The 17,234-nt window shown below is 42.7% G+C and overlaps 1 protein-coding gene across 1 annotated transcript; it reads left to right on the top strand.

The window, feature by feature from the left end:
• The first annotated feature begins 5,174 nt into the window (after positions 1 to 5,174).
• TMEM30B (transmembrane protein 30B) lies at positions 5,175 to 9,220 on the top strand. Its single transcript, XM_082736432.1, has one exon. The coding sequence runs from the start codon at positions 5,697 to 5,699 to the stop codon at positions 6,756 to 6,758; it is 1,062 nt and encodes a 353-aa protein (XP_082592558.1). The 5' UTR covers positions 5,175 to 5,696; the 3' UTR covers positions 6,759 to 9,220.
• The last annotated feature ends 8,014 nt before the right edge of the window (positions 9,221 to 17,234 follow it).

Consider the following 17,234-nt stretch of genomic DNA (forward strand, 5'->3'; position numbering starts at 1 on the left):
AACATTTAAATCAGTGATCTGGATTAACAGAATTCAATGTATGTTTGTTCAGTTTATTGATGCTATCCAGCAGAGAAGAGCATCTAAGCACATCTTTCTTGGGTACCTCCAGTTTTCCTAAGAGGTCAGCCCTCCCTCCCCAGCGTATGGACGTTAGGACATATGGCTTTGCCCTCTCATGGCAACAGACATCTACTTTATTTCATTTCACAATCTGGTAACTTTTTGAAAATTTTTAAGTGCTTAGCTATTTTGTCCTGATACCTAAGTGAAGGATTCCTAAAGTTTAAAACAGATACTGTTGCCATGTATAAGGGAAAGACAGTACGTGTACCATAGTCCTCAGTGAGGCCATCCCCAAACCAGTGAGTTTCATCCCCTCAGGGACAGGGGGGTGGCAGAGAAGGGTGTCCCATAATCACCTCAACAGACACCCTACAAACAAACACCAACCATCACACAACTCAAGTCCAATCCCATCCTGGCTGATTTATCCACCACCTTTCAACATGGCCATCTCATACCTAAAGCCAATGCTGCTGAAGACCTATTGTCACCTAGCTCATTCCCATTTTTCTTCCATACTCCCCCCTGCAGCTCTGCACACGACTGACCTCCATTGTTTCTCAATAAGGTAGTGACAGGAGAATCCAAAACACCACAGCAAGGAGCAGAGAATTCTTTCCAGTCTTTTGCACCTCCAGTGCTTTTAGTAGTAGTTAACTGAAATTGCTTTGTATCTTCCACTAGGGGGTACCAACTCATAATTTTTGAAAACAGGAAATCTCTTGAATACAGTTTTTAATGAAAAATGAAGTCCAGGCACAGTGAATTTTTTTCTGAACATATGCTGTAATTTTATGAAGCAATTTAATTTGATTCCTTTTAAATAAAAGCTGCCCCATGGGCAGAGTAATAGGCAACAATACTCAGTAGTATAAACTTATGTAAGGAAACACCAATTAAAAAACCCTGCCTCTATTACAATAAGATATATAGTCATTATTAAAGGAAATAAATGCAAAAACTGAATATAGACAGACAAGTGAAGTTATTTTTCCTTTAGCTAGAGAAATAGGCATGCTAAACAAAAGTCAGCCTCAAAACAAAAGCTTTTGTTAAACAAAAAGAAGGCAACTCAGATATCCTGGGGCTCTCCATCCAGTGGTGTGGAATTCTCCTATCTTTGTATAAGAGAAGAATGGCAATACCAAAAACTGGTTCACTGTTAAAGTGTTTGGGGTTCTTTTAAGAGAAAGCATGCCCAGGCATTATAGTGTCCTCGTTGAAAATGCAAGACATAAGAATTAAGTTGGCCTTCAGCTTCCTGATCGCTTGTTTACCTCCATGAGAACTTGGTCAGCCTCTACTTCCTGAGCCTAAATCTTAGTTCTGCATCAGCTCAGTGGGTTTAATGACAGTACTTCCCACCTAGGTTTGTGGTGTGAATTAGATGAGATAATGTATCTAAAGCACATAGAGAGTGACTGGCCCACAGCAGGTATAAATCCATAAAAGCTAACCAACCAATGAGTCAGTATACAGGACACCCCTTGAGATTACCAGGAACAGAAATCTTTGCATGGAAAACGACAGTCACTATCATTTTGGCAAATACACTCATACAGGTAAGCATTCAGATCAGGATAGTTAAGCAAACTGACCAAGGGGAACTAGATAGAACTTGGACTTCCTTAATATCAAGCTGCATTCTTTCCCCTATGGTATACTGCTTCTCCTAGTATCTGGTAGCCTATTAGCATAGACTAAATATATTCTGTGGTTAACAATCGGTTTTGTTGGCAGTTTTTGGTGAACATAGCAAAGCTCACATTACTGTGGCTGTATCAGAGTTTCTAGCACTATGTACCTTTAAAGAGTTTGACTTTTTTAAAAGATTTTATTTATTTTATTTATTTGAGAGAGAGACAGAGAAAGAGAGTGAGAGAGAGGGAACAAGTTGGGGGAGAAGCAGAGGGAGAATCAGACTCCTTGCTGAGCGGGGAGCCTGATGTAGGACTCTATCCCAGGACCCTGGAGTCTTGACCTGAGCCAAAGGCAGACACTTAACCAAGTGAGTCACCCAGGTACCCTAAGGAGTTTAACTTTTAAGTCTTTCTTACTCAGAAATTTATAGCTGAAAAGAAAAGTTACATGCAAAAGATGTCCACTACCATATTATTTGGAATACTGAAAAATTGGAAATAATATAATACCCAACAATAAAAAGAAGTAGTTATATATGGTAGACCCATGAATTTTAAGACCATTTAAAAATTTATAAAGACCACAAAGAAATATAGAAAATATTTTATTCCTTATTCCAAAAGGAGGTAACTTAACAAGTAGAATGATGATAATAATCGTATTTTTATATTATTCCACCAGAGATTAAATATTTATACAGATAAAATCGGGAAGACAAAAGGGGGAAATGAAGTAATTTTGAGAGTATTGTGATTGAGAATTCATTTTTCTTTCACTTCGAGTTCTCTTTGTAATGAAGAGAGGCAATAAAGAATTGTTTAGAATGAGTTCATTTCTTCACTTTATTGGTACTGAAAACTAAGAATTGAGTTAACATGATCCAAGTGTCCTTTAATGCTCCATGACAACATGTATAATCAATTTAAAGACATAAGATCAGAATTTTCGTTATACAGTGCATTGGGAGGGACAAGGATGTATATCAATCCTTGACCTCTCAGACGCTCCAAGTTGGTGGAGGAAATAGGACATATACCCAGAAACCAGTACAGCTCCACCTCTAACATCCCATCTTGTATCAGCACTTTTCCCCTCCCAGCTTTCATGCCACCTGCTCATGAACATCATTAGGACTCCCAATGTCTGATTTCTATGTTCTCTTTTGATCCATAGGCTTGGTTTCATTTTCTTTGCCATTCAGCTTACATACTAAGGTGTATCCTTTAGCCACCCTGCCCCAAGAACAACACTAGCTTGAACCTCTATCTTTCCAACTCCCCTTCCCTGAAAGCCCCCATCCACTGGACATGTTCAATCACTCGCCATCTCTCAGTCCGGATGGAGGGGACTCCCTTAGACCAAGCCACTCAACATCCCTTCCTGTGTCCTTGGTCAGTTCCCTCTCCTCCTCCTCTCACGCTTTCCTTTGGAGATGACCCTGCATTTTAGTGCACGGAGGAAATTATTAAATTAAAACTTCCTTCTCTTGAGCTGAGCCCATAGTCCAGTTACATTCTGCATCCATTTTTATTCCATGCCATCTAATTTCTGGGGTGAGGTGACCCTGCACCTGTCCTCTGGACCCCCTGCCTGTTCCTGCCTTTGTGCCAGCCAGGATCACCCATCTGCAACCTTGCCTGAATTATAATCTTTTTCCCTCAGAATAAACAGTAGTCTGTCCTCTATAAAGAAGCCTTTCCTCTGAAATATGTCCTCTTCACAATGACTACCACTTGCCTTTCTTCTTCCTCCCCATCCCCACATTTCTAAAGAGTTGTTCTACCTTGCTTGTCTCCATTTCCCCTTTCCTTCACCTGACAGAACCTGACTCTTCCCACCCCAACACCCAAACTGCTCCCACAGAAGTTAAATGCCATGACTCCTTTTCATTTCTTATCTCACTTGAACCCTCAGCTGTGTTTCACCCTGTTGACCATTCCCTGTCTTGAAATGTTCTCTTCTCTTGACTTTTGGAATGCTCTGGTTTCACCTTAATTAGAAGAATAAATGAATGGTTGCCTTCCATCCAGGGAAAGGCTCTCAGCTCAACAGGGGGGCTCAGACTTTTAGGGGAGTGGTGGTGTTAGATTAAGTTTTGATGACTGAATTTCTTCCTAGAGACTAGTTTTGTGTACTTTCTGTCAAGCTGACTGATGATTTGATGAGAAGTGTAGATGACACTCAACCATAATGATACAGAGAACTGTTTGTTCTTTTGTCTTATTGAAGAAAAGGTGTAGTGAAGATTGATTCAGACTTCAGGAACTTGTTGGCAATGTTAGAATATTCCTCTCTTGGGATACAATTAGACATGAGGGAAGTGGAATTCAAGTCATCTGACTCTCCCTCAGTGACCTCTAACAGATAAAGCCTCTAACCTGCATTCATTCCATTCAACAAGATAATGAATTTTTTATTGTCAAAACAATATTACTTTTTAATTTTTAGTATCATTCCTGTAAAGTGCAATTTGGTACTTGACTATATGCTGTCTATTGTGTCTTTCGATTTTTTTTTACTTCAAAGTAATATATATCCCCTCATACACTGCAAACGCTTTGAAGTCAAGGGTCCTTTTTAGTCGAATTCTCTTCTGTCTTCTATAGTACTTACCATAAGCGTGAACACTTGGGTGATGCTTTTAAAAATTCTTGCTTAATTTTTCAAGAATTTTAACTTTCCAAATTTCAATGGGTTTTCATCAACTCCTGAAGGCAACCTGTTATTCTAGGTGCAAAAGTGTAATATAGAAAATATTTAAGTTATTTGCATTTTATGAGCTGGAGGAAAGGCTGGAACCCCTCAACACCTAGGGAGAATTTAGCACAAAGCTGAAATGGCCTGATACCCCCTTGTGTAATATGGCACATAAAAGCCAGAATCCCAAGCAATGACCCAGAGCTCATTTGGGTTCTCTTTAAAATAAGTCCTATAAATCCCGATAGTTCACCTCCTTAGGCCAAACCATTCCCAAAGTCCTTGACTGTGGATAGCAGGTAGGTCTTTGGGGGCCTTTCTCCAGTCAGGCAAAGAATCTGAAAAGAAAAGGAAATAACAGGTAGTCCAGTCCGTTTTTACCCTTGTGTGGTTTTTCCAGCAGCTAGAGAGATATTTACAGGCTTTGAACCTCTTGTGGTCTGTGATTCTCTTTTTTAAAGACCAACTTTATTTTTGGAGAACTTTCTACTTTTTTTTTAGCTTTGCACCCAGACTGCCATACCTGGCCGGAAAAGCATTCGTCTTTTAAAAAATATGCTAGAATTTGAATTGCTGACATTGAATGACTAACAGATTTGCTATAGTGTAATCTCTCGGTATTACAATTTGTGGTTAGAAGTTGACTAAAAGGGGGTCCATAACTTAACCTACAAAGACGAAAGGGTCAAGAGTCACTCCTCCACACCCCCCAGATAAAAGAGGATTAATAGCCTGAAACCTTCAAGTCACCGGTGCAATCTCTCAGTGAACTTTATGCTTGCTACAGGTGGCAGTTCCTGTGATCAACAGCAGAGACTGGCCCAGGCTCTCTACTTTCTTAGAAGGCGGAAGCGAAGGTGGTACCTGAGCAAGGCAGGAGCCACTCAGACGCAGCCTGGAGACGCCCCTCACCTCGGGGAGGAGGAGCTGGCGGCCGGACCCACCCAGACCGGGATGAAACGCGAGCCTGGGCCCGCCAGGTGAGGAAACCAACGCCCGCCCCGCTCCGCTCGGGAGAAGCGGGGCGCCGCTGCCCATCACCAGCAGGGGCGGAGCCGGCTCGGCTCACCTGGGCAGAGGCGGAAGTGAGCGGTTCAGGTCACGGCAAGGAGAAGGCTAAGACTGACCTGGGCAGGGGCCGGAGGCGGGGCAGCCCCCAAACTCACCTGAGCCTGCGGAAAGCAGGGCCGGGAGCAGCCCCCGGGCTCGCCCCGCGCGGAGGGGCGGCGCCCCCGGCTGGCCGCTCGTGAGCGCCACTCCGCCCGTCCCTCGTCCGATCCGGCGCGGCCGCCATGACCTGGAGCGCCACGGCCCGGGGCGCCCACCAGCCCGACAACACCGCGTTCACGCAGCAGCGTCTCCCCGCCTGGCAGCCGCTGCTGTCGGCCAGCATCGCGCTGCCGCTCTTCTTCTGCGCCGGCCTGGCCTTCATCGGCCTGGGCCTGGGCCTCTTCTACTCCTCCTACGGCATCAAGGAGCTCGAGTACGACTACACGGGCAACCCGGGCACCGGCAACTGCTCGGCGTGCGCCCTGGCCGACCAGGACCGCGCGCCGCCGCTTCGCTGCTCGTGCGCCTGGTACTTCTCGCTGCCGGAGCTCTTCCCGGGCCCCGTGTATCTCTACTACGAGCTGACCAACTTCTACCAGAACAACCGGCGCTACAGCGTGTCCCGCGACGACACGCAGCTGAGCGGGCTGCCGAGCGCGCTGCGCCACCCGGCCAACGAGTGCGCCCCCTACCAGCGCCGCGCCTCCGGCCTGCCCATCGCGCCCTGCGGCGCCATCGCTAACAGCCTCTTCAACGACTCCTTCTCGCTGTGGCACCAGCGCCAGCCCGGCGGACCGTACGTCGAGGTGCCGCTCGACCGCACCGGCATCGCCTGGTGGACCGACTGCCACGTCAAGTTCCGCAACCCGCCCCTGGTGAACGGCAGCCTGGCGCTTGCCTTCCAGGGCACCGCCCCGCCGCCCAACTGGCCCCGGCCGGTCTACGAGCTGAGCCCCGACCCGAACAACACCGGCTTCATCAACCAGGACTTCGTGGTGTGGATGCGCACGGCGGCGCTGCCCACGTTCCGCAAGCTGTACGCGCGCATCCGCCAGGGCAACTACTCCACCGGGCTGCCGCGCGGCACCTACCTCGTCAACATCACCTACAACTACCCGGTGCGCGCCTTCGGCGGCCACAAGCTCATCGTCTTCAGCAACATCTCCTGGATGGGCGGCAAGAACCCCTTCCTGGGCATCGCCTACCTGGTCGTCGGCTCCCTCTGCATCCTCATGGGCTTTGTCATGCTGGTCGTCTACATTCGCTACCAGGACCAGAACGACGAGGATGAGGACGCAGAGTGATACCCGTTTTCAAAGGACCTTTCCGGCTAGTTGTCTGAACTCTCCTGCAAGCTTCTTAGATTCTCCCAATCAATTCCAATTCCAGCCTTGCCTCACTTTTCCTCCTGGTGTGATGCCTGGACCAGAGGGAGGGATTCCATGCAACTGGGGGCTACCAGAACCTTGCTGGGGTGTTTGGACCGCAGATTGAGACATCCTTGTAAATTCTCCCCATCTTCACGATTTACACCGAGTTGACAGGTTCTTAAAGTACGCAGCATTTGAGTGTGGAAGGGACAGTAGAGATTCCTGTTCAACTTCCATCTGATGAAGAGACTGAGACCTAGAGATGTTATAACTCATTCAAGGTCACGCAGCTCTTCCTTGGCTCCTGACTCTGACTCTGTTATCCCTACAACACCGTGGTTTTCTTGGCCGGGGGTTGGGGCGGGGGGGGGGGGGATGTTGGGAGAGAGAGTGAAGCCCACAAATGACTTGCAGAGGTGTGGAGGGGTGGGAGAGAATATACCTGTAAAAATGTGGACATACTGTAGACACAGGCCCATTCTGACACAATAAGGCTGGGGTGAGAGCCCTGTGTTTAAAAAAAAAAAAAAAAAAAGAGCCGTGTTTTAACAAGCCTGTCTGGAGATTCCTCCTGTATTCCCTCAAGTTCGGGAATCACTGTCCCGACCCAGGGAACAAGTAGAACACTGGATGTTCCCTGTTTCCTCATGTGTCTGAGGTTGGCCCTGAAGCAGTGACCTGCATTCAGCTCTTCAGGTAGTCATGGATTCCCAGGGACAGTGACACAGTCATAATATTGCAAGTTTTGCAATCCTGCCTTCAACATAGAAAGCTCTCCATAATTTCTGGAATGAGTGGGGAGAAAAATCTTGCTAGCTCTAGAAATCTGGCATACAAATTTGCAGGACAAATACTGGAGGATTAAAGTGAAAACAACAACAGTTTGCCCAGTACTGTATAGAAACTTGATAATGCCAGGTCACTTTGCACAGCTTGGAGTGAGTATTTTAACTTCAGAATCAGATAGATGGAAGGGGTCTCAGAGGAAAAATGATTTCCCTGAAGTCAAATCTGTTTCTCCTGATTCCTGACTCAGTCCTCTTGGTCATCTAATTATTTTTTATGCTTAGAGGAAAAAAGGTTTATTTCATGCATACATTTTCCCGGGAGTCAGAAAAAAACTTTTTAATCTATGTTCTCAAATGAAGCATGCTTATTTCTAGTAATTGTTTTAAAGGAATGCCAAGGAATACAGTCACGTATGTTATCTAGAATCTTAAGAAACGTCAAGATAATCTTAAAGTCTGCCTACTCTAAAATTACCCTACTGTATATAAAGTTATTTTGAGCAATAGATTTTTTTTCAAATTAGTTTCAGAGGTAGAATTTATCAACTGATAAATTCTGATAAAAACCTGATTCATCAGTTGCATATAACACCCAGTGCACATTCCATCAGGTGCCCTCCTTAATGCCCATCACCCAGTTACCCCATCCCCCACCCCACCCCACCCCTCCAGCAACTCTCAGTTTGTTTCCTGGAGCTCTTATGGTTTGCCTCCCATCTATGTTTTCATCTTATTTTATTTTTCCTTCCCTTCCCCTATGTTCATCTGTTTTGTTTCTTAAATTCCACATATGAGTGAAACCATATGGTATTTGTCTTTCTCTGACTGACTTATTGCTAAGCAATAGATTTTTTTAAATCACCTTTTTATGGCAAAACAAAAACAAAAAACCTTAGTGATACCATTTTAACCAGTTTATTTCCTGAAACTAAATTATTTGGTATTCTGTCAGTCGTCTGATACCTACTCTCTTTTACAGCTGTTTTACTGCTGTTTTTCTTCATGGCTGGAAGGTAGTACAAGATTTTGACATACTTTTTTTGTAGCCAGAGAATATTGAATTGTATTGAATAATTTACATTAATGTTATTATACTCTATTCTAGTTCTTTGAAAATTAATAATTAATAGGCAGCATGCATGTTCACTGCCATCTGTCTCCAACATTCTGGAGTAGTTGTAAGTTAATATTTCTGCCCCACTATTTGGCATAAACCAAAAAATATTTTGCTCTTTCTAGTGTGCTAGCTTTCCAGTTCCTGAGTGTGACACAATTTTATTGTCAGACTGCATGTTGTGATTTTAGGCTATGAAAACCTGATCATTATATGTATATAGGATCATCTTTATTTATTAGGAATAATTGATCAAGAAGCTCACTAGCCTAGCTTTCTTTTTGTTGGATAAGAGAATTTACTACTTTTTTACTATGTGGCTGAGAGCAACCATGTATTTTACTATCATTTTTATAATATTTAGTCCATTACTGTAGAATTTTTAATGAGACCACAAAATTTAAGGTATTCTGATTAAATCAGTGAATGTGGTTCCAGGTCCTCTTCTCTGAGCTTTTGAAAGAGAATAAAGGTTGTGTTTGTCTTACCTTTGATATCATGTTTGCTTAATTCTTTTGAACTATGATCTTAAAGGCACAAACGGTACCAGCCACTTTGTTCATTTGCAATTAGCAGGTTCTTATCGCAACAAGAAAATCTTTCAAAATAAGGCTCAGAGTGAACTTAATCTTTCTAAAACAGAATTTGAAGTTACATGAACACCAGCATGTAATATGAATTAGTTGATCTTCAGCTATTACTTGAATTTGGTCAAATGTGATCAATTTAAAAAAAGTATGAAAATTTATTTTAAAATGTGATTATTGCAGCCTTCTCCATTTCTACATTTTACTCAGATTCTAAATTGCAATTATTTGTTGGATCTTTTGGACTGCAAAGCCTCAAAAACTTTATAAACAGAAATATGAAGCATTTTCTTGTGATGATCCCTGTGCTATAGCATTTTGTTTGATAACTCAGGTTTCCAGCCAGGCTTAAATTCTCATGTTGTCTAGTAAATGCCTGGAGCTAGATCTCTGTCTTCTGGAATGAGACAGAGAAGATTGAACCTCAACAAATGGACTGGAAATGTGCTTTGATTTACCTTGTAAACTAAACCACAAACAAAACAGAAACAAACATGGTTGGTGGGGAGTCTCCCAAAACAATTACAGAACAAGAAAAAAGACTCGAGGTATCTCCAGGATCAGATCAACTAAATAAACAATTTGCTAATTATGCAATTGCTAAAAAAAAAAAAAAAAACCTACACTACCTTCCCAAAGAGATCTTACATGAGAGCAGCACTTTTTATAAAGAATTTATAAAACTTGGGGCTCGGAGGTGGCTCAGTTGGTTAAGCATCTGCCTTCAGCTCACGTCATGATCCCGGGGTCCTGGGATTGAGCCCCGATGGCTCCTTGCTCAGTGGGGAGCCTACTTCTCCCTCTCCCTTTGCCTGCCATTCCCCTGATTTTGCTCTCTCTCTGTCAAATAAATAAATAAAATATTTAAAAAAAAAAAAAAAAGACTTTGTAAAACTTGCTAACAGCATTGACTCTAAGTTCACAACCATCCTGCATCATTGCCCTGGTAAGTAAGACTAACAACAGGTATTCAGGAAAAACCGCTTCCCTGCTGGTTTGCCACAGGGCTATCTATGATTCCCGCCATGTAGGTTCAGTCCGTGCAGCTGTCTGCACTCCTTATGGCATGGATTTGGCCAAGCAGCTCATCATTCGACAGAAAAAAATCTTGGAGGTGATGAAATCCCGCAGAGACTACTTGTGGGCGCAGAGAGCCAGGAGAGGGGGAATAAGAGGGCAAGATGAGGTTTAGAGCATGAGATATTTTTCTGAGCCAGCAAGGTGTCCAGAAGATAGGGACGGGAGCCCACCACAGAGGGCAGAGCTTATGAGCAGGCTCATGGCCCACGAGGCCCTTGAGAAATTCAGTAAGCAGTGGCTCACCTCCTTCTGAACCCCTCAACTTGTCTTTTTGATCAGTTTGAGTGTGATTTATTTTTTTTCTTAGAAGTGAAAAGTATTACTGTCAAGAACCTTTGCTAATAGCCTTGCCCGCCACATTGAGCTCTTAAGTTCCCATTAGAGTGGCCGAAACTTTACATTGCTGATGAAAACTGGAAGTGATGTGTCATTAATAACGATACTTTGTTCATCTAAAAGACCTTTGTTCTGAAAGTCCAAGGTGCTTAACACTATGTGGTCTCATTAATCTTACCCATCAAAATGCATGAGGTTTTAGAAAGTCATCAAGACTGACGAGGAAGAAATATATTCCTTTCTCATTTCTTTCTTTCTTTCTTTTTTTTCTCAGAACTCTCTAAAAGTCAATAGTATTATAAACCAAAAGCATAAGTTCTGGATGTGGCAGTGATAGTCATTTAAAAGGGCCACTTGAGTATTTCCCAAGGAAGACTTAGTTCTTGTTATGATTTTAAGAGGTAAAAGACAGTTCCCATTTGTGTTAATCCAAAATGGAAGATGCAACACTTCCTAGTCATTGTCATTGAATGTTAAAATACTTTTCACTCTTTTCCCAAAAGGCTTTAGGGATTAAGACTTATGTTACATTAACATAATTTGCAATTAATCAAATTACAGTATTTCTCAAATTTTACTTAAGGGGTTAAATTAGCTCATACATTCACTTTCAAAAATCTTTAAAATTAATTTTGAACATCACATATATAGATGGCATCGAACCCTGCCTTTGATCCAAACTCACATTTCCAAGGGTCTATGGGACAGACCCAGATGTCTTACAAGTAGCATAAGCTCATCATGGTCAGCCCTAACTCACGGGCCTCTTCTCCAAGCTCATTCTTCCAAAAACAGTCCTGCTCGCTGAAAATGACTTCTCTCTCTCTCTCAATCTTCCAAACCAAAACTTTGAACTGCTTCCTTGACTCTTCCCTGTTCCCTTTTCCATCCAAATTGTTATCGGATCCTGTTGCTTCTATATCCCAAAAGCACTTTCAGTGAGGTCTCTCTCTGTCACTGCTCTGGCCAGGTCTTTGTTATTTCTCATCTGGAAGTGGGAGGAGCCTGTTATTGGGCTCCAGTTTGTTCTCCACATCTCAGCCACAATGAGCTAACCAAAACATAAATCTCATCCTGTTCCCCTCAACTTAAAATCTCCCATGTCTATACACAGCCTGTGGGCGGGAGTCCCAGTTCTTTAGCATGGTCTACAAGGCCTTCGTGGTTGGCCTCATTCTAAATCTTGATTCCTTTCTCCTGGAGGCCCCACCAAATTCCACCACCTAGAATGATTCTAAGAGGCCTAAACCCAACATCCCCTCAAATCTTTGTGCCGGTCTTGCTTGTCTACCCGACCACCCAAATCTCTCCAAGTATCCTCAAGACTACACTGTGTCCTCTGTCCTCTGTGAAGTCCTCCACAAGTCCTCCTTGTCTCCTCTACTCCCTGCCTCCAGCCTGGTCTTCCCTTTGTGCTTATCCATCTCTCAGAGGACTTACTGGTTTGCCTAGAAATGGCTTATTTGCTTGTCTATCTCCATATCTGGACTATTAGCTCTTGGCTACCTGAGACTTTGTTTTCTGACTTATTCTTGCCAGTGCCAAGTTGATCTACCAGCACATGGTGGGTCTTCAAATATGTGTTGAATGATGATGAGGAAACCAATGATTCCCTTACTTTACTGCCACTGACCATGTTATCTCCTCCAATCTAGTTGAGGAATATTCCTCCAACATTCCTCAAAATAATTGAGGAAACAAATGAGATGTGGACACGACACCCTCAACATCTGAAAATTTAAAGCAAGGAGTGCTGGGAATACACATATATTCTTAACACCACAAACACGCTAAGCTTCAAGTTCCCATTGGGGTGCAAGCAAGTCTTCCTCCATAAGCTAATTTGCAACAATGAATAACATATGGGTTACCTTAGTCCATTGATAGTGAGGACAGTTACTTTATACTCAAAGGTAATCAACGTCTTTCCTATTAAACTGAGTAAGCTAATGGAATGTTTACATTTCTGCAGTGGTTCTTTATGGAGGAGAACGTTTTACTTACTGTAGCGTTCTATAATAAAATGTAAATGAACATTGCTTTCCTCTGCCAGGTAATTACCCCCAGAATCCATTTAAGTGAAAGTAGCATTTGTACAGAAATATCCAAAAAGGAAAGCAAAAATAAATGGAACTGCATTTTGTCCCATTTGCCAGCTCATGTTTGGTTTATAACATTTGGCACATCTTGATATCTACATAATAGTAGTTTTAAAACCATAAATAATATTTTACAGAGGTCACACCACCGTTATTTAAGTTCAGGGGTTTATTTCCCTGAGCACTAAGTAGCTATGAATGAATTATGTTTAGTCTGATCTGCCACAGAAGGGCCATAAACCTCCAAGTCATGGCAAACCGTGGAATATTACTTCAATACGTCAGGAAAATTGTACGTGTAAAAGAATAATGCATGATAAGGGAAAGGTATTTCTATTTTTTAAAAGTAATATATGTTACCAGGCAGGAGCTATAAAATTTTGTTATTACAAACTTTCCTCTGATTCTGGAAAACAAGTTAAGGGACAGCTTTGCATTATCAGCCCTAAGCTGACGAAGCTGACTGTGGAACCAGAGGAAGGGCCTAGGAAGGCAAGCTTGGCCGTGAATCAGGAACAGCTTCTCCTCCTCGGTGCCCCATACCTCAGAAAGATGAAAACAAAGAAAAGCTGCCTGAGCTTAAGAGATGGGTTTACAAACTTCTCTTTGCTACAGGCATTTTCCAGTGATTCTCAGGCAAGTGCTTTTGAAGACGCTCAGCCATGAAAGTAGAGAGAATTCCTAGCATCAAGGCACAATTCACTCTTAAAATTAAGTCTCTTTAAAAATGCTTAAGTGAGATTGTTAAGTATTTACAGTATACCAGACAACACGCTAAGTCATTTCACTGCGTTTTCTCGTTTAATCTTTACAGCAACCCTGATGACCCCCATTTTGCAAATGTAAAAACCGTTCTGGAAACACAAACAAATTCAGGGCTACAAGTTAGGTGGGAAACAGCCAAGAGTCTAGCTGAGGTCAGTGTGACTTCAGAAGCTCCCTATCTATTCAAAGTCAACAGGGACACAATCCTATGAAATGGATGCCATCATCATCCCCATGTCACAGATAAGGGAGTGGGAGCAGGGAGTGGAGGCCCAGAGAGGTTAAGTCACTAGCCTCAGGCAGCACAAACAATAATGGAGGGTCAGCTCCTCCGACTGAGAGGTTAACCACTAAGGAACTCAACATCTCATTCTCTATTTTTCTCTTAGTTTTTTATTAATGATGGTTAATTATGAATATTAAAACTCATTTAAAAAAAAACCACAAGAATAGCCAAGAAACCCCTGAAAATGAAGAACATGGGTAGGGGAATGAGGAGGTGGAGAGGGACACTGCTTGACCCACCAGAAATGAAGACTCAGGACAACGCATCAGGAATTCACAGGTGATTTTAGTGCAGGGACAGACAACAAGATCACTGGGACAGAATAGAGAGAGATTTAGATAATGAAGAAAAGCGAGGAAATGATTATCACCCAGGGGAGGGCTTACCCCCAAGAGAGAAAGAAGAGAATGGAAGCAGGGAGGGGCAAACAGGGTACTGGTAATATTGTCCCTAAACATTCTTAACCGTTCTTAAACCAGGATATCCTGGACATTTTGCTATTATTTCTGAAATTGTGCATGTAATAGAGCATGGAAACAAGTAATAACAGCCTGGGCAATGTAGCCTGTCCTCATGAACAGCTGGGGCAGGTGTTCCGACTGCAGGTACTTGGCGTGTTTAGATTCTGCCGCTTTCTGTGGTGGTTCCGGTGCTTCTACAGACTCAAGGATTAGAATAAGTTAATCTTAAGCATTTGTTACCTCGTGAAGGAACTTGGAAAAAAATTTTAAATGTAACATTTTCTTCAAATTGAATAATAAAAATGACATTAGATGGACTATTGCCCAAAGCACTTGGTTTTAACTGAGAGTTCAAAGGAACAAGGGTGCCCCTGTTGGTCAGTCTCCGGGAGTCCTGGCGGGTCTGATATTCTCAGTTTGACCAAATACTGTATGGAGAAAGGAAAGCTGTAGGCAGTGCTAGGAGGGGGAGGATGGGAAGATGCCCCCTGCAGGAACGCCTGGGTGGCTCAGTCAGATAAGCCATTGCCTTGGTCATGATGCCGGGTCCTGGGATCGAGTCCCGCAGGCATCCAGGCATCCGGGCTTCTTGCTCAGCAGGGAGTCTGCTTCTCCCTCTGCCTGCCGCTCCCCCGGCTTGTGCCCCACCCCTCCCCCGCTCTGGCAAATAAATAAAATCTTAAAAGAAGAAAAAGAAGAAGAAGAAGATCCTGTAGGACCCAACTCTCCACGTTTTCTCCTCACTATCTTTCATCAGAGCAGAAAACAGGAGGAAATGCGATCTAATCTAATCTAATGCAGATATCATGGGGAGGGAAGGAGTCGCATTTTAACCACATTTCCTTCAATTTGTCGCCAAAGTTGAATTTGTTACTCAAGTAAGGGCTGGGGTCCCAGACCATTTGCATGCCATAGAGCTCCCTCCCAGGGCTGGGACACAGTCCACTGAACTGGGAAGATGAGGTTTCAATTCTGCCACCTTCTCCTCGTCGTGGCCCTGCTGTCCTGCCAAGGACTGTGACCAGAGCCTGACTCCGGAGACACAGAACCTGGTATACGGTTTCTCAGATGGGTGCCTGTCCAATCCGAAAAGGGAATCCCGCTTCTAAAGGTGTGCACTACTGCCCTCCGCTGGACGGAGCCAGAATCACCAGCATTTAACTACCTCTGGGCCTAACCCAAGTGGGGAGGGGGAAAAAAATCAGCTTTTATGCGATGTGTACGCTCGTGTGAAATATTAGTTTCAAAAACTAAACTTCCTGAGATTAAATAAAATACAAATGCTCTTAAATTGCATAATAATTCCATGAGTTTTAATACATTCTAATTAACTTATTGAAGAAGAAACTGGCACGTTATTTTTAATTCAAATAATATAGAATATTGTCTTCACATCTAATTCCAGTCATTACTACTGATTTAAAGTTTTGTCTCTTAAAACCTTTGTGCTTACTTTAGAGCTATGTCATAAAGGAAGGATTTTTTTAAAAGATTTATTTATTATTTGAGAGAGAGAGCACAAGCAGGAAGGGCAGGGAGGGGAGAGACAGTTCCAAGCTGACTCAGAGCTGAGTGCAAAGCCTGAAGTGGGGCTTGATCTCACCACCCTGAGATCTGGACCCCAACCCAAACCAAGAGTCAGCACTTAACTGACTGAGCCTCCCAGGGGCTCCTAAAGGACACAATTTCTTGACACAAATGTCGCAAAAGTACACGTCATCTAGTTTGTTGTAAGATGAAACTGTTACTATTCTTTTTTTAGCAAATAACTTTGTTAATAGGCATAAATATGTCATTTTATATTAGAAATGGTGTTTTGTTGTTTTTAATGAAGGACTGGGAAATATTGGCAGGCACTTTCCCCAGGAACTATATAAAATTATGTCCCAGGCTTGTCCATAGCCATGTCTTTCAAGAACAAAGCTTCTAGAATCTCTTCAAAAGCAAAAGAAAATACCTTCACTTAGGATTCTCTGAACTGGTTACACTGAGACAGTAATTAAAGTGGGGATGATTTTAAACTCCATATACTTTCCTGAGGTTGATATTAAACCTAAGAACTAGAGATAGAAATACTTGTAAAGTATTTTGAAATTTTGTATACATGAGTCTCATACCATGCTTTGATACAAAACCATCCCATATTTCTTCCACTGTAAGATGCACCTTAGCCCCCACCACACACACACAGTTTAACACCTCTAAAATCAGAATGTGTCTCAAGCTCCTGGCTTCTCACTATTCATAGCAACTCACATTTGTGTCACTCAACACACTCAACTCACTGCATTGTGAGGCATGGTCACAATGCAGTTGTCATTGTGCTGCAGTGTGGTGTTTTGGGACAAAACACTGCATAACACAGACCTTGATGATTCTATCTCTAGAGGGATTTGGAAGAGTTGGACTCTGAATGTACAGAAGTTTTAGAACCTTAGCCAATTTATTTTACATATATTTTCCTTTTTATGTCTGTATAAGTATGACACATACCAAAAGTCTATCTAAAGAAGAGTAAAAGAATCCTTTTAATAAGAATAAAAGACAAAAGTTTAAATGTAAGGAATTATTAGGTCTATTTTAATCGGCAGCATTTTTTTTTCCTAGTGGTACATAAAATAATGGTCCATGTCATGGTGGATGGCATCTTAAACCAATAAATTATACAATATAATAACAGGGCAGTGGAAAGAATGCTTCTGAATTTAAAACCAGATGACATCAGATGACATTAACTGAAAAGGCACATTCACTCAATTTCCACTGCTTGCACCCTCGATCAATTAAAAATTCTCTCACTCCTCCGATGTACCCAAATATTAGTAGAATAAAACAAGGTGCCACCTGCCAGCACATATCAGCCCCTCAGCCTTCAGCATCCCATGACAATGATT

This window comes from Mustela nivalis (assembly GCF_964662115.1).
Source record: "Mustela nivalis genome assembly, chromosome: 6".
NCBI lineage: Eukaryota > Metazoa > Chordata > Mammalia > Carnivora > Mustelidae > Mustela > Mustela nivalis.